Source organism: Lynx canadensis, chromosome B4, assembly GCF_007474595.2.
Source record: "Lynx canadensis isolate LIC74 chromosome B4, mLynCan4.pri.v2, whole genome shotgun sequence".
Classification (NCBI taxonomy): Eukaryota; Metazoa; Chordata; class Mammalia; order Carnivora; family Felidae; genus Lynx; species Lynx canadensis.
The window spans coordinates 48,737,680-48,761,438 of record NC_044309.1 but is presented as its reverse complement, the minus strand read 5'-3'; the positions used below and the strand labels follow the sequence as shown (position 1 = coordinate 48,761,438).

General features: G+C 41.2%; 1 protein-coding gene across 1 annotated transcript in view; it reads right to left on the bottom strand.

Annotated features, from left to right (window-relative positions):
• Positions 1–23,759, bottom strand: part of PTPRO (protein tyrosine phosphatase receptor type O) — a 113,625-nt gene that overhangs the window by 11,239 nt on the left and 78,627 nt on the right. Inside the window, exons 18-23 of the mRNA XM_032593773.1 lie at positions 21,533–21,568; positions 18,214–18,295; positions 7,745–7,835; positions 6,603–6,679; positions 5,621–5,755; positions 4,223–4,345 (exon numbers count right to left, since the gene is read on the bottom strand). Coding sequence (XP_032449664.1) covers positions 4,223–4,345; positions 5,621–5,755; positions 6,603–6,679; positions 7,745–7,835; positions 18,214–18,295; positions 21,533–21,568 — 544 coding nt within the window. The remainder of the gene's footprint in view (positions 1–4,222; positions 4,346–5,620; positions 5,756–6,602; positions 6,680–7,744; positions 7,836–18,213; positions 18,296–21,532; positions 21,569–23,759) is intronic.

Below are 23,759 nucleotides of genomic sequence, written 5' to 3'. Positions count from 1 at the left end.
TAAAATGCCAGCCCCCTTACGTCGGAGTGGCACATGTAACTGTAAGGTGCCGTTCATGCCCCACACTCCCCATGGTATGCAGCTGAGGCTAGAATTCAGCTGAACCCACAGTTCTGCCTGGCTCCTTCCCTGCCCTGTCCTCTCCTGCTTCCCTTGCTCCCTTACAGTTTTACCCAAGATCATACTTGCCATAACTCACCAATAGGACAATCCCGGTCTTGGGCTCTGACCCAAGACAAACTGGCTGAACAGCAGGTTTCTCATACCTAAGATGCGTCTTTTTAGATGTTAGAGTACAATACGACCTATCGCAGGGGTTGTTGGGAAGATTAAGTGTGCTCATGTCTGTGAAGGATGGACCGGTCAGATATTAAGCATCACCACTACTCCATAGTTTCCACCACTCTCTTCCTTCCAGCTCAGGGCATTTATTTATATATGGTTGGCTCTGGGAATCCCAGTGAGTGGGTATGTTTTGTACATGTATCTTATTCATATTAACCCATACATCAAATATATTGTTGTCCCCTCTGAACTGAGTAATTATCAGGATAATTCAAGATTCACTCTTTTTAGTCTCTACTAATTTGTAAGCATAAAGATTTATTCTGTTCTTGTTATCAACAGTCAGGAATATTCCAAACCCAGGCCCCAACAAAGATCTAATTCACTGCCCTTCCCTCAAACTTGGCAAGAGCCTAAAATCCCCTCAGTGAATGGAATACTGTATCATAATTTGGAAGAATTTGGCCTGGTTATGAGTTTGAAACTAAAGTTAGGTTCAGGCATTAAAGAGGAATGAATTCCAAAGAGTCAGTGGTCTTGGGTGGAGTAGAATTTGTATAAATATAAGTAAATGCATAAATAAAGCATATAAATAAACACATAATAAGATCTGTATAAACATAAGTAAATCAGCACTCAATTAGACCCACTGTCCCCAGACACTTAAGGCTAAACATCCCAAGCCACATGCAGTACCTCCCTCACCACCTTCAAGGGCTCTTTCTTAGACATATAGAGCATGAAGTCTGCAAAAATGTTGCCCCTCTCACTGCTGTTTTCAGGAAGTATGGCAATAAAGTAACCCAAGCATAATAAATTGTGCATAATGACTCCATTACTCAACACCATGAGGACCGAAGGACGCTCAATCAATCACTAGACAACTTCGGTTGCCCAGAAAAGCTCACAAAAAATGTTAGTTCTCTTCAAAGGTTGATTATAGGCTTAGTTCAAAGGCTTGTGCATTGTAGGCATATATGTGTGTGTATATATATGTATATGCATATATATATAATTGATCTGAAAATGTCTCTAGCTAAAATGAGCAAAGTGGTTCCAAAATAGGCAATGCTTATATTGTTGTTAGTCTCTCTACAGTTGTAAGACAGAGGTATTGGGGTGATCCCTGGTCAAGCTGGATAGCAAGGCACACATCAATGGGGACAAAGTTTTGCTGGTTTTAGTTTCCAGTTATTACTCAGTTCATGCCAAGTTTTTAAGCACTGGACAGTGAAAAACTGTGTGCTATGGTCATTTTCCTCCTTTCTTTGCTGAAGGAGAAAAACTTATCTTAGCCGTTCCAAAATCTCTCTTACCCCGATTTCCTCACTCATATACTTTTATCTGGTTGTACTCTGAAAGTTTCCACATATCAATATAGAGGGAATAAAGAAGAGTGTAAACAAAAATGGAAACAAATAGAAAAACATATTCATTGGCAAGGCACAATGTTCTTTTAGATTCTGCATTTATGGCCAAAAGGGGGCACTCTAGGACCAAATGCTCGTGACTGTGTCTACCGTATAAACAATCTTACCAGAAAGCACTATTACTCAATATTTTATTCTTATGTTTCAAGCCCTTCACATGATTGTCATTGAAAGGTCATAATTTAAGATCAAGGACAAGAAGGGGCCCCTGGGTGGCTCAGTCGGTTGTGTCCGACTTCAGCTCAGGTCATGATCTCGCTTTTCATGAGTTTGAGCCCTGCGTCAGGCTCTGTGCTGACAGCTCAGAGCCTGGAGCCTGCTTCGGATTCTGTGTCTCCCTCTCTCTCTGCCCCTCCCCTGCTCACACTCTGTCTCTCTCTGTTTCTCAAAATAATAATAATAATAATAATAAACGTTAAAAAAAATTAAAAAAAAAAGACCAAGGACAAGAAGCATAGTATTGATCATACAGTGATCTCTGTGACTCTTCCCTGCCAAGGAAACAGGTATGGGAACAGGTGTTGTCTTGTGCTCTGCAGTTTCTTGTCTCCTGAATCCAAACCTAGGGAAATATTTGTTCTACATTTTTCCAGCAGTTTACACTGGCTTCCCAGCTAAAATAACCAAAAAAGAAAGCAGGATTCAAATGGCATTCAGATTGTCAAGTATTTTCTCTGATGGAAGGTCTTTTCAAGTGCTTTATTATTTTTGAAGTCCTTCATTCATTCACTGATTTATTCATTCCACAAAGATTTTTATAAGTGGCTAAGGGTTGGGATTATAAAGCTTATTAAAACGGGGTACTTGCTTCCCAAGCTCACAGCATACTGGGTGAGGCGGACACGAAGGGAGAGAACTGCAGCCATCTCTGATGTCTTGCGATAGAGCAGTAGGTGAGACAGAGCAGAGGGGGAAAGGAATAAAGCTGTCTAGAGACTACAGAAAGCTTAACAAAGGAGGTGACATTTGAGCTGAAACTCTGGGTGGAATGTGTTTAGGGAGGAGATGGCCATTTCAAAGAAAAGGAACAGCATGAAGCTGTCTGCTAGGGATTTGCCCAAATTCTCATTGTGACAAAAGTCATTGTTAACTACCAGTGGTTAAGAAGTGATTTCACTTGCAAATATAGTAAGTGGCTAGTTCATGAGTACTTATGCTGCACTGACAGGGACAATATTTGTTTCTATTGTGCATATTAAGGGTCACCAAACATTTTCTGTCGAGGGCAGAGAGTAAATATTTTAGTTTTAAGGGTCATTTGTCTCTGTTCCAACGATTCAAGCTTGATGCAGCACAAAAATAACTCATGGGCAATATGTAAGCAAACGTGTGGCCATGTTTCAATGAAATGTTATTTGTGGACACTGACGTTTGAATTTCATATAATTTCCATATTTGGTGTGAAATATTATTTTTCTTTTTTCACGCATTTAAAAATTTAAAACTCATTCTTGGCTCATAGGTTTTACAAAACAAGCAGTGGTCAATTTGTCCATAGCCCAGTCTTGAACCCCTGACGTATACAGTTAGGAAGTGTTGTTTCTAGGCAGAGAACATTGTGCTGAGGACTTTCCTATTGAATGGTGTCCTCAACAGAGAGCATGTTTAAGTGAGTACTAGAAACATTCCCTCCTATTTTCTGGGACTACTGTGTGTGAAGAAGGGTGACTGGTTGACAGGGGCATGCAGCCTGGCACACAAACATTGGGCATGAGCTCGAAGCCTAATCTTCAGAGAAGTAGCAGACCCAGGACAAACAGACTTTCCTTTTTCTTTTTTAAATTTTATTTGAGGGAGACAGAGAGAGAGAGTGGGAGCAGGGGAGAGGGGCAGAAGGAGAGAGAGAGAGAATCCCAAGCAGGCTCCATGCTGTCAGTGCAGAGTCAGACATGGGGCTCGATCCCACGACCCTGGGATCAATACCTAAGCAGAAATCAAGAGTCGGACACTCAACCGACTGAGCCACCCAGGTGCCTCTAGACTTTTCTAACATGGTAATATTCAGAAATCAATAGCATTTGAAAAGAGATATGGAACCATGATTAAAAAGAAATAGCTTTGAAATAATAAAAAGCCAAACCATAACAAAAAATAAGGAAAAAAGCCAAAGAAAACCAAACCCAAACTACTATATCATGGTTTAGGTGTTAGTTTAAAATTTAAGTGTGCCTTATATATCCTAAGTATACCCATCCATAATTAGTATAAGTAATGAGAACTTGTCAATTGTAACTGGTGAGCAGTGGTGCCCTGTGTCTCCTATTGCCCTGGGCTGATCTGAGATGGAAAGGTGCAGACTTTTTATTCCATCTCCTCGGGGTCTCCAGGCCTACCATTTCATCCACACAGCACTGCTGATAAAACTGGAAATAAATACACTAAACGTGGGATTTATCTATTGAAGAAAGCAGTGCTGCAAAGCTGGAAGAGCTCATAGTCTTACATGACAGGGGGTTGGTCTCTGACATATCGGTGTCCCTCAGCGTGGGGACAGCCACCTGACTTACATAGTTGATCCGGAAGTGTCTGCAGGCCCAGTCTTCCCGTTCTTCCTCTGACATCATCTCCACGGTGATGTCCCCATAAGCTATGGGTTCTTCCGTGAACGGCCAGTAATGGTCACATTTCACCTAAGGTGACAATAGCACACAATCTTTTATTTATTTATTTATTTATTTGTAATGTTTATTTATTTTTAAGAGGGAGAGAGACAGAGCTTGAGCAGGGGAGGAGCAGAGAGAGAGGGAGACACAGAATCTGAAGTAGGTTTAAGGCTCTGAGCTGTCAGCGCACAGCCCGACACGGGGCTCGAACAGTCTTTGCAACCTTGAGATCATCACCTGAGCTGACTGTTGGATGCTTCACCGACTGAGCCACCCTGGCACCCCGCACACAACCTTTTAAAACAAACAGGCTAGGAAAGAAATAGTCCGTGCTCACTTAGAGAAAACAAAATTACAGTAAAACCTTGGACTGCAGGTAACTTGTTCTGTGAGTGTTCTGCAGGAGGAACAAACACTTCTAATAAGTTTTAACTTGATAAATGAGCAATGTCTTGCCATATGAGTAGTATGTGATGCTGGATGTCACATGATCACAACTGAGCCAATGGTTCTTTCTCTCTCTCTCTCTCTCTCTCTCTCGCTCGGGATTGTGGGCATGGTCTCCCATGCTCAGATGCTCAGTCTCAGGCCGCGGTGTTTGGCAGAAATCAGTGATTTTTCAGAATGTTGGAAGGTGCCCACACTGGCCCTAGTGTATTTTTTGTCACTTCAAAGCACTTATGGACAGTCCTTTGCTTTTCTATACAAGAGTAAGCTTAGGAATGCTTTGGTTCATTCTAGGTCAGGCTGCCTGCAGATATAGACCCTTTCCTCCGCTGCCTTACTGCCAGTTATATTAAATACAGTATGTGACAAGAGTTTATTCATACTGTACTGTGGTCAACATCTGTTAGTGATAGTGAAAGCTGTCCTACACAATAACCCTGCCTTCTCTGGTCTCCCTCACACCAGCCACGAAGGTTTTCAAAGGTAAGTGCAGGTTAATTTGTTATTTTTCTTTATAGTTTGTATTTTCCTTGTTAGTTTGGATTATATTATAGTATTGTAATCATTTTATATGAATCTTTTTGAGTTCTGGAATAAAGCATCTGAGTTTCCATTACTTCTTATGGGAAAAGTCGCATGACACAAAAGTGCTTTGGATTACAAGCATGTTTCTGGAACGAATTATGCTCACAAACCAAGGTTTTACTGTACTTGCCTCTGAAGAACTGTATAGTATTATTGTGCGCATTATAAAAGAAGCAAGTGGAAGTTTCTGGTACATAGTAAGCACTCCAGCCATAGCCCTGGCTGGTACAGATTTTGCTGCCAGTGGGAACAGCCCCATTAGACACTTACCCTTCTTTTCTCATTACACTGAGTGAGCATGACAATAATCTGGGACTTCTGTTGTAGCACCATCTTCCAAAAGTCATTTCTGGTTTCAGGCAGTGGCCCCTGTGTGGCAATATACTCCTGGGGTGAGTTGTATCCCTGAAAGATTAAGTGACAAAGCGGTCACCCAAGAAGCTACTGTCAACACCAAATGCTGTTCCGCACAAATGAAAAAAAACTGAAAATGTACTGGGGATAAGCCTAGCAAAGGATCACACACCTAGGTAATGGTTCCTCCCTTTCTCATCAAAGAGGTAATCAGAGTAACTGACCCATGTAGGTCTGCGTGATTGTAAGCATTGTTCTCTGAAGTGTATACATACAATCGCACTCACACCTTTTTATGAGAACAGTCACTAGTTTTAAAATAGGGGCTCAGGTGGAGCCCTTTGAGTTGCGTTGCCAAAACCAAAGCTTATTTATTTGTTTTTAAATGCTTATTTATTTATTTCGAGAGAGAAAGAGAGAGAGAGAGAGAGAGAGAGGAAGAGAGAGAGATGGGGCAGAGACAGAGGGAGAGAGAATCCCAAGCATGCTCCCCACTGTCAGGGCAGAGCCCGACGCAAGACTTGAACTCATGAACCTTGAGATCATGACCTGAGCCAAAATCAAGAGTCTGACACTTAATCAACAGAGTCAACTCAGGCACCCCAAAACTGAAGTTTAAACACAGAAAAAGATGATGTTTAATATAATTACTTACTTTCACTTTCACTCTTTACAAAGAAACGTGAACATTACTAATCTATGGGCTTTTCCCCCTATTTGTTATTCTGAAGTGGGATACTGGGAATTAATAGGATAATTCTTCAGAATTGGGTAGCCAGGTGGAGAGTGGCTCTCTTTTTAACTGTTTGACATATATGTATAGCTCTAATAGTCCTCCTGTGTCTGAGCTAGAATTTGGACGCCTGGTTTTAAAAATTTTTTATTGTCTTTTACTTACAGGAATATAGTTGGCATTGATATAGTCTGCGCCTTCCTCTTCATTCATGGAGACTAACCTCACTCGGCTAAAGTCATCTGTAAAGAATAAGAAGAAACAATGTCAAAACCCCGAGTGGAAAGAAGGATTGCCTTAACTTTCTCTAACCAATAGCAAGTTGGAGCAGCCCACGTTTACTTTAGCCTGATACTTCGGCCACACCTCAATCTTAGTTTTTTTGTTTAAATAAACATAGAAACACCTCGCAATCACCATTTCCTCCCCGTCAGCTTCCCTGTCCTTGTCTCCAGGCCTCAGGGGGATTGTGTAGGATATTTATAGGAACTAAGGTATCTGGTAGGTTGTATGGAAGGCTGTAGAATGTAGCCTAAATCCATGATTTCCATGTCCCCTAACACATCCAGAGAATCCACTGCCTTTGGGAAACCCAGAGAAGATGGGGTTGCATGGACTTTGTGCAAACAGACTTCAGATGAGAAAAGTAAATTCTGAAATGTGTATAGATGTAAAAGTGTAAATGATGACACTACCCAATTTTATCAAGAAGCCTGATCAAGGAAGGGCTGTCCTTCTAGAGCTTTTTCACCTCTCTTCTTTCCCAATCTCCATTTTCTCCCAGCATCCCCCACCTCTACCCAGTATGGCAGAAAGTTAAATCTCTATTGGAATGTATTTTAATTGTCCCATAAGTACTTTATATTACTCTTCTCTTGAATGTTGGCTTTATTACAAAACGCTAAGCAACAGCAGAACCTGCCAGAAGGAAGAGGAGGTATTTTAATACACCGCACTCTTGCTGTTGTCAGGGAGTTGACTGAAAGTAGTTTATGAGAGCTCAGATTATCTTACCCCGAGTTTGGCTAAGACTTTTAATATCCAAATAGAGATAAAAAAGAGCCAAATGGTCAGTCTTTCCTTCTCAGACACAATTCATTTGAAAGCAAAGAAATTAAATCTTCCTACACAGGACAGAATTGAGTAACACAGAAGCATGATTGGGATCAATGCAGTGGCAGAGACGGCCTTGAGGATCCAGACCACAGCTGGGGTTAGCCAGAGATTGGGGAAACTACTCCATCTGCAGTAACAGTCCGTCAGCCTTTGAGAGACGACACTAGGACAGGCTCTAGTGATAAGCTTACATGGTAGGATGTTTGTGTAGCGATTTTTACATCGGTTCAGTGGAAGGTCTGCAGCAAAATGTGGAATGTCCAGTCCAATCAATTTTAACTCCTGTAAATGACAGAGAATAGAGTTGAGTTTCCGTACTTGATGTGGACTGGGTTACTGTTCACATTGGCTTATTGTTCACATTGGATTATTCCTCACTCCCTGCCTGTAATAGAAGCGTCACCCCCGCCTCTTCCACATGATGTTCCAGTAGCTCCCTTTCGGGGCCGAGCGTGCTTCTCCATGCCACTGTTCTCCACTTGCGTTGGCCCATGAACTTGGGAAGAAATCATTCCAATCAGAAGCAGTAAGTGTGCTTGCTCAGTTTGGTTTGCCCTCCTGTGCTGCAGCCATCTGCTGTGATAACACCCAGGGAGGCTGCTAGCCCCAGAATGAGGAGACACTTGTAGCAGACCTAATTCTGACCCATGGCCTGAAGCCGGCCTGTCCACTGTCCTACAGACCCTTGAATGAGGAGAATAAATTCATGTTGTTGTGGATCAGGGTGCCCGGCTGGCTCAGTTGGTTAAGCATCTGACGCTTGGTTTCGACTCAGGTCATGATCTCACAGTTTGTGAGTGACAGCCCAGCATTGGGCTCCATGCTGATGGTGTGGAGCCTGCTTGGAATATTCTCTCTTCCTTTCTCTCTACCCCTCCCCTGTTTGCTCTCTACCTTTCTCTCTCAAGAAAAATAAATATTTAAAAAAATGTTGTGGGTCACTGGGATTTTGAGATTTACACTATATAATGCTTATATAGCATTACTGGAGGAACAGCTGACTAACATAATACATAAATACTCTCGGAGCACCTGGGTGGCTCAGTTGTTTAAGTGTCTGACTCTTGATCTTGGCTCAGGACATGATTTCACACGTGATTATAAATTAGAGTCCCATGTTGGGTTTTACACTAATGGCACGGAGCCTGCTTGGGATTCTCTCTCTTCTTCTCTCTGCCCCTCCCCTGCTTGTGCTCTTTCTGTCTCAAAACAAATAAATAAAACTTAAAAAAAAACACTTAATTCCAATGGATAGTTTAGTGATCATGTGGAGAAGGTAGGAATTATGAGTATCATTCAAGGTGTGGAAAATTTGAAAACAGAGACATTTCAGATTTTTGGAAGTATGTATTAACTGAAATTTATATGATATATGTAAATATTCCTATTCCATGAGGTATTTCTCCTGCAGGCAACAGGTCTTCAAGAAGTAGTAAAAGAAAGAGTGAGGAACGAGTAGGGAATATTCTCCGTGTTACAAGATATAAGATCTACAGGCACTAAATATCTGGTAATAAATTCAACAGTAAGGATGAATCAGTAATGGGTAGGCAAACCCGTCAGTGAAAATAGGAACATCCAGGTACCTGTCTGTGTGTATCAGTACTCTTATAAATCCAATTTATCAGAATGTGCATTAGGAGGGCAATTTTTATATAAACAGACAACCATCATAATTCAAAAAGATTACGTTACAGGATGCAGGAGAGGGGGGGGGCGGCTTCTAAGCTTTCATCTCTTATAGGAAACAAGCAATTAGTCAGGTCACCTGGATTTTCCAGGAGGCATCATTCACTCTGGTCTGTGTGAATGACGCTCCATATAATTGAACAGTGCACAACCAGTGCAGCAGGTCTGGTTATACCTGAACAAATTTCAGGGAACTATTAGTCAACAGCATATAGAACCATCTGTGAATGGAATCATCTGTATGGTATGCACCTTTCTATAATACTATTCAGTGAGGCGGTAGAGAAACCACCTGCTGTAAGTTTTTTTACTCGTATAGTATGTTAACGTTGCACACACATTTAACTCTTCATAATTCCTCCCAATTTTTACTTCAATGAATCATAAACTGGAGGAATACATATCTGGGGAAGAATTTTGGAGACTCTTGGAAAGACTTCAGTAGGGAGTTGGAGACACTGGTGATGTTTTGAGAGGCTGACCAGGCATATCTCTTTCATGGCCTTTCTGTCTGGATTTAAGTGCTTTTTGCAAAGCATATGCTTTAAGGAAATAAAGTTCTTGGGTCTTTTGCTGCTTCCCCATAAAAGGTCCTTGACAGCTGAATGTGCTTACTGGCCCTGGGATGCAAACCTGTGGTCAGCACGAATGGATTGACGTGAATCACTCATATTTCTCTCCTCCTTTAATTCTGCAACACTTTTGGCTTATTTTTAAAATTTTTTTAGAGAGAGAGAGCATGCACGTGCAAGTGAGGGAGTGGGAGAGATGGAGGGAGAGCGAGAATCCCAAGCAGGCTCTGCACTCAGCACTATGTGAAGCTGGACGCAGATCTCAATCTCACAAACCATAAGATCCTGACCTGAGCTAAAATCAAGAGTTGGATGCTCAACCAGTTGAGCCATCCAGGCGTCCCAACACTTTTTGGCTTTTTTAACATCACAAAATCTCAAGTTCCTTGGCCCACGTTGAAGCCAACCTTAAAGACAAGCCACGCTGACTTTGATCCTCCATTCACAAAATGGGTTTTTTCCACTCAGGCAAAATACATGCTTGGTAAATGCCTTTAAACAGAAGCTTGTCACTGTCACTTTGTAAGTGGTTTGTTTTCCATTTTAAAGGGTTTTCAAAGACTGTATTTTTCTTGTAGGAAAATCATTTATTTTTATCAACTTTAAACCAAATCAGGTATTTTTAGGTTAGTTCCTCTTGGCAGTAATAAGCTTATTTAGATGATGCATCCATTGCCTAAAATATTTTGGAAATCTACCTCCTTTAGAGAGTGTCTTTATAGATAGTTTGCCAAAACATATGGCATATTTTGTTGTACCACTTATAAATGGTAGGGTCTTAGAAAAGTAGTTCAGTTCTTGTTAACATCAGTTTAGTATTCTGTAAGATAAGGCTAACAATAAATACCTCCATCCCTCAGTCACGTATAGCGACTATCCACTGGAATGATTAAACTCAACAAATATTAATACAGTACTACCGGGCACCACCTACTGGGTGGCTCAGTCGGTTGGGCGTCTTTCGCTCAGGTCATGATCTCACTGTTTGTGAGTTCAAGCCCCATGTCAGGCTCTGAGCTGACAGTGCAGGGCCTGCTTGGGATTCTGTCTCTGTCCTTTCCCCCACTCATGTGCTCTCTCTCTCTCTCTCAAATATAAATAAACATTAAAAAAAATACAGCCCTGGGGCGCCTGGGTGGCTCAGTCGGTTAAGCATCCGACTTCAGCTCAGGTCACGATCTCGCGGTCCGTGGGTTCGAGCCCTTCGTCGGGCTCTGGGCTGATGGCTCAGAGCCTGGAGCCTGCTTCCGATTCTGTGTCTCCCTCTCTCTCTGTCCCTCCCCCGTTCATGTTCTGTCTCTCTCTGTCTGAAAAATAAATAAACGTTAAAAAAAAATTTTTTTTTTAAAATTAAAAAAAAATACAGCCCTATTGATAACGATTATGAAATGCTGGTGTTATGATGCTTTGTTTTGCTTTGCCTGTATGCATAGTTTCTCCCTCCTTTGCCATTTGTACTACCAGACCGACAACTTTCCCCACAAATCCCCTGCTTTGAGGACAGACTGACGAGCCACAGGAAGAGGCCTCAGATACAAAGGAAAAGTGTGGAAACAGATTGGAGCTGAGAGCTGTAGCACATATGGAAGCTGACTGAATGATAGAACTTTAATTGTGTGTTGTCTCCCTGCTGTAAATGCCCTTAGTTGATAAGAGAGGTTTAATTGTCTGAACACTGTAAATGTAAATTGCCAGAGCTGAACCGTAGCAAAGCAGGAACAGGAGCGTATACACAAAATGCTTCACCATCTTTTGTAATTTAGCCTGTCACTAAGTGGAAAATCAAATACTCAGTTTCCGGTTCAGTGGCTTTGTAGTTATTTTCTTTCCAACCATATGGAAACTCCAGAGGCTTAAATCTTCATAAAGGCAAAGTATGAGGTGATGGCCCGAAACCAACATAAATCATTTTTGAATTTTCATTTGCCAGTTTTGTTTCTGTCACAACTTATCATTGTGTTTTTTTCCCCTGGGCCATGGAGTCATTTGCACATTGGGCTCAGTGGTGGCTCCCCAAAAGATGTGTCCACATTTTAACCCCTAGAACTTGTGGTTGTGGCCTTATGAAAAAAGAGGCTTTGCGGATGTAGTTATGGATCATAAGATGAGATTATTCTGCATTATCTGGGTGAGCCCTGTATCTAACAACACGTGTCCTTGGAGGAGGGAAGAGAAGGCCACATAACGATGGAGACCTAGATTGGAGTCATGCAGGCTGCAAGCCCAGGAGTGCCTTGAGCCACCAGTAGCTGGAAGAGGCAAAGAAGGATTCTCCCCTAGAGCCTTCAAAGGAAACACGGCCCTGATAACACTTTGATTTTGGACTTCTGGCCTCTAGCATTGTGAGAGAATACTTCTCTGTAGTTTTAAGTTGCCAAGATTGTGATAATTTGTTACGGCAGGCCCTAAGGAACGAATGCAATCCCCAAAACCCAATGGCAGTCTCTGTCGTGTGGGCTGTGTTTGAAGCGTGCAGGTCTTGGAAAGCAAAGCCCAAACACATGCACTGTATTAGTCTGTTCAGGCCGCCATAGCAAAATATCACAGGCAGGGTGGTTTAAACCACAGAAATGCATTTCCCACGGTCCAAAAGCCAGGTGCCGACAAGGCAGATTTCATTCTGAGGCTTCTCTTGACTTGCACATGACCACCATCTCACTGTGTGCTCACGTGGTCTTTCTTGTCTAACCCTACTTACCGTCCCAAGACCCCACTTCTTCCACATATCAATTCTGGGAGAACATATCCAGTCCATCCCATGCACATTAATCTTCAGAGAAGACCACAACCTGTATTCTGGCTCTAGAGTCTGTAACAATGTCAGCAGGTGGTAAGCACTTGGGACAGGGTGGACATCAGAATCAGGTGAGTGAGATTACTAGACTACAGAAGAAGTGAGGAGCAACAGCGGGACCAGTGGTGTTGACAGAAGCAGTGCCATCTGTAGCAAGTAAAAGGCTCAGTGGAATGGGGCAAGGTCTGGCTGGTTTCCAGATGAACACAAAAGGGCACGGGATTTAGAACAAAGTATTTAGTGAGGCTCTGCGTTCATCTGAGGGCCGCCATAACAAAGTGCCACAAACTGGGTGGCTTAGTGCAACAGAAATTAATTGTCTTATAGCTCTGGAGGCTATATGCCCCAAATCAGGGTGTCAGCAGGGACCTCTGGCCGCTGTCACTTGTAGAGGAATATAAGAGTATCCCTCCTTGCCTTTTCCTAGCTTCTGATGGTTTGTTGGCAATCTCACTTGCCGCTGTATGACTCCAAGCTCTGCCTTTGTCACCACGTGACATTCTCTCTGTTTGTCTGTGTCTTAACACAGCTGAATTTTCACAGGGACACCAGTCAGACTAAGAGCCCACGCTAGGCTAGTCTGACCTCATCTTAACTAATTACACCTGCAATGACCCTCTTTTCAAACAAGGTCACATTCTGAAGTGCTGTTGGCTAGGGCTTCAACATATCTTTTGGGGGGGGAGACAATTAAACCCATAACAGGTATTCTAAAGGAAGAATAGGGTGCATTAGTAATGGGCATCTCCGGGAGGTGAAGGAAGACCGGATGAGGACGCCAACCTCAGGAAAGTGTAGCAGTAGCCTGCAGGGCCCTGGCGCTAGGAGGGGATTTAGGGGCAACATTCCAGTCAGTGGCACAGGCACTGGGAAACAGAGACCAAACCTAGAAGATTAGGAAGAGGAGAGAACTCAGGTCTGAGAACCAAGCAAGGCCTCTGGTGTAAGAACTGTTGCAGAGGGTTCAAGGCGACTTATTTCAACAACGACTATGGGCAGGTAGGTCTCCAGTGCACTGGATGGAGCACAGGAAAAAACAGCTGCAAACAGAAGCTATCAGAAATCAAAGATCATCTCTCATGAACTATGTGGCCAGGAGTGTAGCTAATCTTGACCTTTGCAACCACATTTCTGAACAAAAATGGTAAGGGCTTTCGCTAGCATCCTGCTCAAACCAATACAAAACACAGAAATTAATGGCAGAATGCGCAATATATGGTATGTCTCGTGGACGCTCACATTTCAAGCTCTAAAGTCTGGCTCTTCAAAACCTTTCCATATGAGACATATGAAAGGAGGACTTGAACTTAATCCCGGAGCCCCAAACCTCCTTAAGTAAAGATGTACAGTTTCATCAGAAGGATAATCAATGTTTCCAGGAGATCCAAAATCAGATGCAGAGTGAAAAAAGAATGTATTTAGTGAGTGCAAATTAGCAAGTCATATAGCTTCATGTATGACTTATAGCCGTATTGGTAATATATGTAAATCCAGACATTAGTTTCAATTTGCATAATGCTTATAGATGATGTGATTTCTCAATATGTGTGTGATCTTTCAATGTCAGAATCAAAATGAATATAAAGTATTAAGCATTCATAGAAACAGGACAAACAACTGTTCAGCTACTGAATTTAGTTAGACCAACGATTCAGCCATCATGGTACCCTTTTGGGTTCCTATTAGAGTAGGAAACCTTTTTTTTCCCCTTAAGCTTTGATTATCAATTTCAGGAAAATCTGAGGGCTTCCCTGTGAAAGGTCTGACCTACATCCTGAAATCAGGTATGGGAGCATGAGTCTTTGGAAACAGCTGAGGCTATCCTGGCACGGAACCTGAGGATGTGGAGCCGGGTGGAGTTGGAGGCTGGCAGTGCCCGGGAGGCTGGAGAATGAAAAAGGAAGTGAGTCGGGCCAATGGGTCACTGCCTGGGCAAATGTCAGCTCAGAAAATATAGCTGAGCCTGTGATTTAAAGCAGACTTCTGGAGGGGCACCTGGGTGGCTCAGTCGGTTGAGCATCCAACTCTTGGTTTCTGCTCGGAGCAGAGATACAACATGAGGGCATGGCACCAAATACATTACCTATTTGACCAACAATGTTCTAAGATATATGAAAAAAAAAAAAGCTTCATAATAAATGAAGATACTAAATACTCCTTCAAATCATGGTCTAGTGGTTAATTTCATGTGTCTACCTGACCAGACTATATAGTGCTTTGTCAAACAGCAGCCTAGATGTTGCAGGAAGGTATTTTTTTTTAAATGTGATTAACATTTGAATCAGTGGGATTTGAGAAAGCAAATGACTCTCCATAATGTGGGTGGGCCTCATCCATCAGTTGAAAACTCTCAGAGAAAAGACTGAGATCCCCTGAGAAGGAGGGAATTCTGCTTCCAGACTGCTTTGGGACTTGAGCAGCAACATCAATTCTTCCTGGGGTCCACAGCCTGCCCTGCAGTTTTCAGACTTGCCAGCTCCCACAACTGTGTGAGCCAGTTCCTTAAAATAAGTCCATCTCTTTATATATATATTTCATCTATTATATTATCATATATAGGATATAGGATATACATATTACAATAATTACATAAAATTAAATATATAATAATTACATAATGTAATAAACTTATGAAAGAATTATATTGATTTTTATATTGTATTAGCAGTTTTGTGTGTGTGTGTGTGTGTAAGTTTTACACCCAATGTCGGGCTTGAATTTATGACCCCAAGATCAAGAGTCACAAGTTCTGACAGAGCCAGTCAGGTGCCCTTGCATTAATGTTTATACATGTATATGTTTCCTATTGGTCTGTTTCTCTGGAGAACACTAATACCCATGAGTTAGAACGTGTGGATATTCCCTTGTCCTACATTTACTATTTCTCAAAGGAATACTATTGACCTGGGACAGTACTTTATTGTGCAAGACAGTCTCACTCAGAGCAGAATATTTATCATCCCCGTCTGCTTTTCCATTGAATACTATTAGTAGCTTCCTTCTAAGTCATTATGAGAGCCCAAAATACTCCCACACCTTCCCAAACTCTCCCTAGGGGTAATCCCTGGTACTGGCCCAGTTGAAAACCACTGACTTAGTTCAGCCTACTCATTTTATGGATGAAAAAGTTGAGGTGATGAGTAATTATGGCTTTTTTTCAACATTAGTTAATGCCAAAATGTTAGTGAGAATTAAGACTTTTGGATTCCCACTTTAGTACATTCCTACCTCCTTTTATAAGTCCTATGAAATAAGCCTGGATGTGTTCATTTATATATCGAAGATATCAAAGCTCTCAGCATGTTATAAATTAAACATTATCACATAAAATTTATTACTCCACTTTTCACAGTTTTGAAGCACCTGAAGCTAGTATCTAATCACTTCTTGTGTGGTTCTCCCAGTGTCCTTTCTTTGTTTGGGATTAATGGTCTCCTTTGGTTTAGCCAAGTGGTTCCAGTAAGAGCTGTCCTGTTCTTACATGATTCCGCCCTCTCTGGCTGTGGTTAGTTTGAGTGGAAGTCACAACCCAGGTCAGCCAGTCAGAATTGGTTGTGAATTTTCAAACCCTGAATAAGGAGGAGAGTCAACAGTTCCCTTTGGAAATTGTGGAAACCAGCATGTGACGCTCAGGAGTTGGTTTGTAGTGAAAGAAAGGGAGGCCAAACAGAGAGAGAAGCAGAAATGAGGAAAAAAATGAGGGTAGGGGGTGTCCCTGCAGGGGTGTGGCCTTTGGTTCCAACATACATGAGACTGAGCTGCTTCCCTTTCCTCCCCCTACTGGAGCTCTGATTGTGATTCCTTTGATTTCATGAGATAGCTCAGCCTCTTTTGAACAAATCCCCTCTTTCTTTGGTCTAGACTAGCTTGAATGGTGTGTCATTCACAACTAAAATCATCTTTCCTTTTTACCAGGAAACGGTAAAATTTGAATTGTCTTTATAGCGACGCAACCCAGCAGGACAATAATAGTCACACTGGGCTTTGATGGCACAAACCAGGAGGTACTGCTAAGCCTCCCAGCAAAGGCAGTGTCACCAAGGTAATATAATCCTGTAGGAATTAAGAGCTGGAGATTTCAATGAAGTTGAAAGTGTGCATGCATCCATCATAATTGCCATCATCATTATCAGAATTATCTAGACATTTATTTTTTCCTGAATTTTGGCTTATGCATTCTTATAGAAAGTCTCCTTTTTTCCTGAAATGCCCTCCTTGCCATAGATCTCCAGTTCACACAGAATTTCTGTTCTTTGAGATACAGCATTGGTGTAGCATCTAACAGCCTCTTGTGCCCTTGCATGCAGTGGGTAACTGAGCTGGGCTCTGGGCAGAATTTTTAATGACACAGGGTGGTCGTTAGGGGGCTTTGTTTTTGATAATGTGTATGGTTCTTTTCCTTCTTAAATTCCCTCTTAGTATATCCACACCAGGACTCCTGCTGCTTCTCACAGACCTATGACATCCTAGGCTGATGAGGGGAGAGAAGAACTGAATATGAATAATGAGAAGAAAGCAGCTCCATTCGATGACCTGGTGTTTTCCATGAAAGAGAACCTAAGACGTTTCAAATAACACTTTCGAAAAGTCACTTTATCTTTTTCTTTCCTCTAGTCTCCTTGAATCACAGACCACCTGAACCTTGCTGTAGGATCCTGAAGGATGAGGCCATCCAGACCATTAGGAGCTATGAAAAACATGGGAAAAAACCCCTGAGGACCAGTTACATTCCTCACACGGCTGAGATCTGAGGCTGACTCATTTCTATCTTCCCTGACATGGGGTCTTGGACTCAAAGAACATGCATGCTTCAGAGAAAGGAGGTTTTGGCATTTTTCTCTTCTTCTACATTAACCACATATAACTCTTCCCCAATTTCCCCAGGAAAAGAAAAGGGAGACCTCACAAAAAAATACAGTAAAACCTTGGATTGCAAATAACTTGTTCTGCGAGTGTTCCGCAAGACGAGCAAACATTTCTCATAAGTTTCAACTTGATAAACGAGCGATGTCTTGTCATATAAGTAGTATGTGATGCTGGACGTCACATGATCATGACTGAGCCAATGGTTCTTGAAATTCACTTTGATATACGAGTGCTTTGGATTACAAGCATGTTTCCAGACTAAATTATGCTCGCAAACCAAGGTCTTACTGTATTCAGCAGAATGTCAGGAGTCCTATAGCTGTAAGAGCCCCACCCCAGTCTCTTCTATGCTCAGAAGACAAAGACATTTCAGCAACCACCTACCTTTACTGTGGGCCACGTGACGTAAGATACACACTAAAAATTCCCTGAAAGTGAAATTCTGTTTCAGGCCTAAATTCTCATCTTGCTTTTCCCTGCACTCTTGAATACACTGGTTTTTCGTGACGGCTTCTCTTATAACCATATTTGTTCACCCCACGACCTGCATCTGTTCTCTGCTTTCCTCACCCTGACTTGCAAAAGGCAAGATTAGACACTCCCAGCCCAATTACCACCCTGCCCGTTATGAACCATATCACGGGTAGTGCCCAATGAGCAGGAAAATGACATCAATGCCAATATGCCAATTCCCATGCCTTATCTATCACAGAAGGTGGGAAATACTTTATCCACTCACCTCAAATTGAAGAGAAAATTTATAGTCAGAGTCTTTGGCCATATCCTTGATGTAGGCATCAAAGTCATCCAGTTGAACTGGGCTTTATCAAACACAAAAAAATGTATGCTTTAAAAACCCTGTTGACAGGTATCTATTATATTGCTTAATGCCATACTTTTCACACACAAACAATTTTCTTGGAGAAAAAAGAACTTTTACTTCTCCAAGGTTACCACTCATCATTTGTTTGTTGTTGTTGTTAAAGTTACCAGTCCCTAATATATTGTAATTAAAAAGCGGGCCTTGTAGGTTACACTTCCTTGAGATAGGAGAGACCTCTAGATTTTCAATTGGCTCTTACTCTAGCAATAAAATATCATATATATGCATACTCATATACCCACATGTATATAATGTTGTTTCTAGAAAGCTCTGATTTATGGGAAAGAACAAAGGATTCGAGCCTGAAGAACTGCTTGAGATATGGTTTTTCTTTATTTACTGTGTGATTATGGAGAATTTACCTAACTCTTGTAAGATTCAACATTATCATCTATAAAATACTATGGTCCTACTTACCTTATAAGGTTGACATAGTATATTAAAGAACTTTCTAAATCTAAACAGCTTTACAAGTATAAGGCCTTGTACTGCCAGCCTCGCCAGAAAGCTTTTAGCGCCTCACTCTTAGAGAGACAGGTTTAGAGGCTTGTGTATCTATAAAAGTGTCAAAATGGTTCAAAGGTACAATCAGGTAACACCTCTGAGTTTACATTTCTGCATCTGTAGCAGAAGTTGTCACCTCTTGCCTTCTTCTTTTCATGAATAAGAATTACATTTTATTTCCTATAGTTTTCTGTAGCTGCTTTTCCTTCCCAGAGCCTACCAATACCAACCTGTTCTCTCAGCTTCTGCCGGATGCTGTAGTCTGTCATCTAATTCAAGCCTTTTCACCCTGGCAGGATCCATCCAGCCCACCTTTCCCTTAATCTTGTTGCAAATTACTCCATTTACATCATCTACCTGTGGTCTTAGGTCTTATTAGCCAATACATAATATTTAATAGATATTTGTTTCAAGTTTTTGAGTAGCCAATCTGATAGATTATGTTAAGAATTTAGTAGATTTTAAAGGGCATTATACCTGCCAGAGGCACATTTAAACCCTAATGGTTTCACTAAATAATATTAATGACTTGTATCCATAAAACACATGACAGCACATATATTCGCATATGGTACCTTGCTCAGTTGACCCCTGAAGTACACATGGGCAACATTAGCCCCATGCTTCAAGTGAGGGAGCCAAGGCTAAGTAAGTCAAGCAAATAGTCCAAGATCACATGGCTCTCAGCGGTAGACTAGCATGCAGGGAGAATGATTTCTGGTTCAAAGCTGTTCCTACTCCAAACTTGCTATCCTTCCAAAAGAATGGCTATACATGGGGCTCCTGTCCTGGAATGAACTCCATCAGACCTGCACTCTCTGGCTCTTGTCTCTGAGCAGTGCATTGACCTTCAGATTAGATTTACGATTCTAGTTTTCATCCTGTTACCAGGAGAATGGAGGCACAATAGGGAAGGCGATCTGAGAAAATATTTATGAATTAGAAAAAGCAAAAGGAAAAGAGAGACAGAGGAAGGGCCAGGAAATAGAAGGATGAACATCAGGGAGAGGAGGAGGATGGTAAGGAGAAGCAAAAGAAAGCTGGGAGAGAGCAGAGATGAGGAGAACAAAGGTTTAGAGGGAAAAGGGAGAGGAGGAGGTAAAGCAAAGGAGTGTTGAAATGAAGGTAGGTGGAGATAGGAAAGGGGAGCCATGGGGACATGGTGCGGGGGCTTTGGGAGTGAAAGAGAAAGGGTACAGAGACGGCAAATGGAAATGTGGGGTGGGAGAGTCCCTGGAGAACTGGCTTTTGGAGAAGGAGGGAGGATTAGAAAAGAAACGAGAATCGGGAAGGAGGAAGCTGGTTTGACGTGAGTTTGGGGCCTGTGGGCAGGTTCTACCACACCGACACTCTACCCAGACTGTTGTCCACACCCTCCTTCTCCTCCTCCTCTCTGCTGAGCCTTGGGAAAAGCAAGCCTGATAGAATCTCCCCTTTTGGTCCAGAGACCCTGTCCTCTAAACACTCTAGTCTACGCCTTTCTACCTTACTTAACAACCCAGCCAAGAACTTTGGGCAATAAATTCTTCCTGTTTCTGTCGAATCATTCTTTCCAGGTGATGGTACCTCTCTTCTGTGTTAGTTACTCTCATCTCTCCTGCATCAGTTGCTGTATACCAATGGACCGCATACTGATTTGAAATAGATTTAGGAAAAAATTATTCTGTTATCTATATGTGCCCCCTCCAAAATCTATACGTCACGAAATGCTAAACAAATATTTTTATGTCCAAATTTTTTTGGTATTATGTATTCCATTAGCATGAATGCCATAGATTTGGCCGGAACCCCCAATTGCCTCCTATTAAGTCATCAATATTTTATCCAAGGCAAGAATCAAGGATGAACTCTATGTATGGAAATATTCCACTTTTTATATTCAGCGTTTGAACCAATGGCCCAGAGGTGACAATCTAATTAGGCTTTTGAAATCAACCGAAGGTTAATTTTTGCCCATCAAAATCTTAATTCTTATGACTTAGCAGTTCAGTAGATAAGTGAAACCATAGGCTGGCTACGGTAATTATTCTTTTCTATTTATTATAAAGATTTCCAGAGACAGCATTTCTCAAAGTAATTATTATAATATCAAATAGCGTAAAAGCTTTTCCCTGCACTACGCACAGAATTTCAAAGTACAAACAGTAAAGGTTTTTGTACAACTTTGATGTAGCTAACTATTAGACATTTTCTAGATTGAGAATGGCAGATAGCTTTCTATGAAAGGCTTTTATAATTCCTAACAACCCATTCTTTACCAGTTTTCATATGATGATGATTTTCCTTATTCCTAACTTGGTTTTTGTGATATGCTTTCTTAGTGATCACTGACACCAACACATAATAGTTTAGACGTTGTAGGTACACATTTGCCTCTTTCTTAAGCATCTCCTCTATTTGAAGACAAGCAATCGTTTTAATTTGCAAAGTTAAGATCATTATGAAGACCTTTTTTAAATAAAATATTTTTAAAGGAAGTAGTAAGAAAAACTTAAACGTATTGTATATTTCAAAGTTTTATGGATTGGATCTTAAATGTTTTCACCACAAAAGGGAAACAATAATTATGTGACATGATGGAGATGTTGGCTAAATGCTATAATACATCACACAATTTACTTTTACACAATGTTACATGTCGGTTATATCTTAATGATAAAGAACAACTTACTTAGTTAGTTTCCTCTTCTTTAAACCATTTTTACTCCTGAGAATTAAAAAAAAAAAAAAGACAAGTTTATCTGAGCAAAAGAATTGATTGACATAATGATTAAATTTGAAGAGCTTTAAATAATTATATCAGGCTCCGCAATTTTATTTAATTTTCATTAAACATTGTCTCCATTTTGTTTAATTACTTTTCCTTAAATGAGAAGATAATGATAACAATTTCAGATTCATTTTGTAAAAACCCTGTTAGATTGCAGGAACATCCTGCATTTTAGGTTTCCGATTTGCCAAATACCGAATTCTAGAAATGTAATTTCTTACTACAAGTGGTTAAATTGCTGAAGTATTTTTATAAATATACATAGAAGTACCTACTGCTTGAATACTCCAGGCTCTACAGACAAGAAGGAAAGATTGGGGAATAAAATGGAGAACTAATGTCTAGGAGGGTAGACATGTTGGTTGTCAAAGACTAAAAGAACCTTTAGACATTTTCCCTGGGAACATGAGTGTGTGCTATCAGTTTTGGCATGCATCTTACAGAAGTCTATGATGGTGTTGTTCTTATTCAATCTTGAATTTGTTTTTTTTTAAGTTTATTTATTCATTTTGAGAGAGGCAGAGACAGTGTGAGTGAGGAAGGGGGAGAGAAAAAGGAGAGAGAGAGAATCCCAATCAGGCTCAACATGGGGCTCGAACCCACAAAGCCGTGAGATCATGACCTCAGCTGAAACCAAGAGTCGAATTTTTGAGCTAGTTTTTTAAGCTATCTGAAGACTTGGACCTATTACTTACTAGTTGTTAATTTATTACTATTCTGTAAGCTCAAACACATACAATGCTAATGTGTGCTTCAGTTAATTACATTTTAGGGGCTATTTAGAGTAATTGTTTCAACCAGTAAGTCAGATAACTGACCTAAGCTAGGGAATGCTAACATGCTATCTGATGAAACACTTTATTCCTGTATATTGATATGATTGAGGGCTAGCGACAATTTTTATAAGTAATTTCCCAAGGTCTTTAAATATTGATGGAAGCACCCAAACTTCCTGAAAATATACAATCTATAGTAAATAACCAGTTGTGACCTGAGTGCTCTCATGTGCCCAAATATTTATTTATACTGAAATTGTGAATGTTTGGGTACCTTCACTTCTAGAAAGGCTTTAGCAGAATGAAGCCCTGCTTCTTCTGTGCTCTCATAGTACTTTGTCGATGGAGTACTTCTCATGATGTCTATCAGATGCATATGTGCTCCTTTCTAGACAGTCCTTCCCCCCGCCCCCCCCCCCCGAGCTGAGCACAGTTAATAGAACACATGGTGGTGCTCAAAAAATCTTAATTGGACCGAAACAAAACATCTTTGCTGGGGTGCTTGGGTGGCTCCATCAGTTAAGCGTCTGACTCTTGATTTCGGCACAGGTCAAGATCTCTCAGTTCATGAGATCAAGCCCCGTGTTGGGCTCTGTGCTGGGCATGGATCCCGCTTGGGATTCTCTCTCTTTCTCGCTCTCTGCCCCTCCCCGCTGGCACGTTCACACGCTCTCCCTCTCTCAAAATAAATAAACACTAAAAAAAATCTTTGCCATGTTGCCCTCACAGTTTTACTTAATGATTCAATTAGGAATTTGATGTTAGACTTGGGAAATGGAACTGGTGGGTGGAGAGGAAGTAATAAGGGTAGGGAATGTAGGGAAATTTCCATAAAGGCAAATGGTGTTTCTTGTTTTCATTTTCTGGTTTCAGGCGGTTTTTATTTCTTCCCACTTCTGAGTGATGACAATCCATTCCACAGCTCATGTCTTATTTTTTTTCCCTTATCCTCTGTCTTCCATACTTGAGATTAAGCGGGAAGAGACATTACAGTTTTTACTTTGCCCCCCCCCCCACCCCTGCCCTCAAAAAGCCACTGTAATGTTGGACAGGGCTGTATCATCTAAGCATTTTGGAACTTAAAAGAACACCTTCCGAATAATGTTTACTCAGCTCTTGTGAAGGTAGAGGAGTTAACTTTAGGAATCCCACAATGACTTCATGTAGTAGAAACTAATTAATTTGGTGCTTTGTGACACAGGAATGTTACCTTAGATAGCTAACAGTTTGGTGAAGTCAGGAGGCTGCCCAACATATTTTGTGATTGGGAGTGAAAAAACAAACAAACAAACAAACCCAAACCTCAAGCTTTCTTATCCAAACAGACTTTAAGGGAAACTTGGAAGAAACAA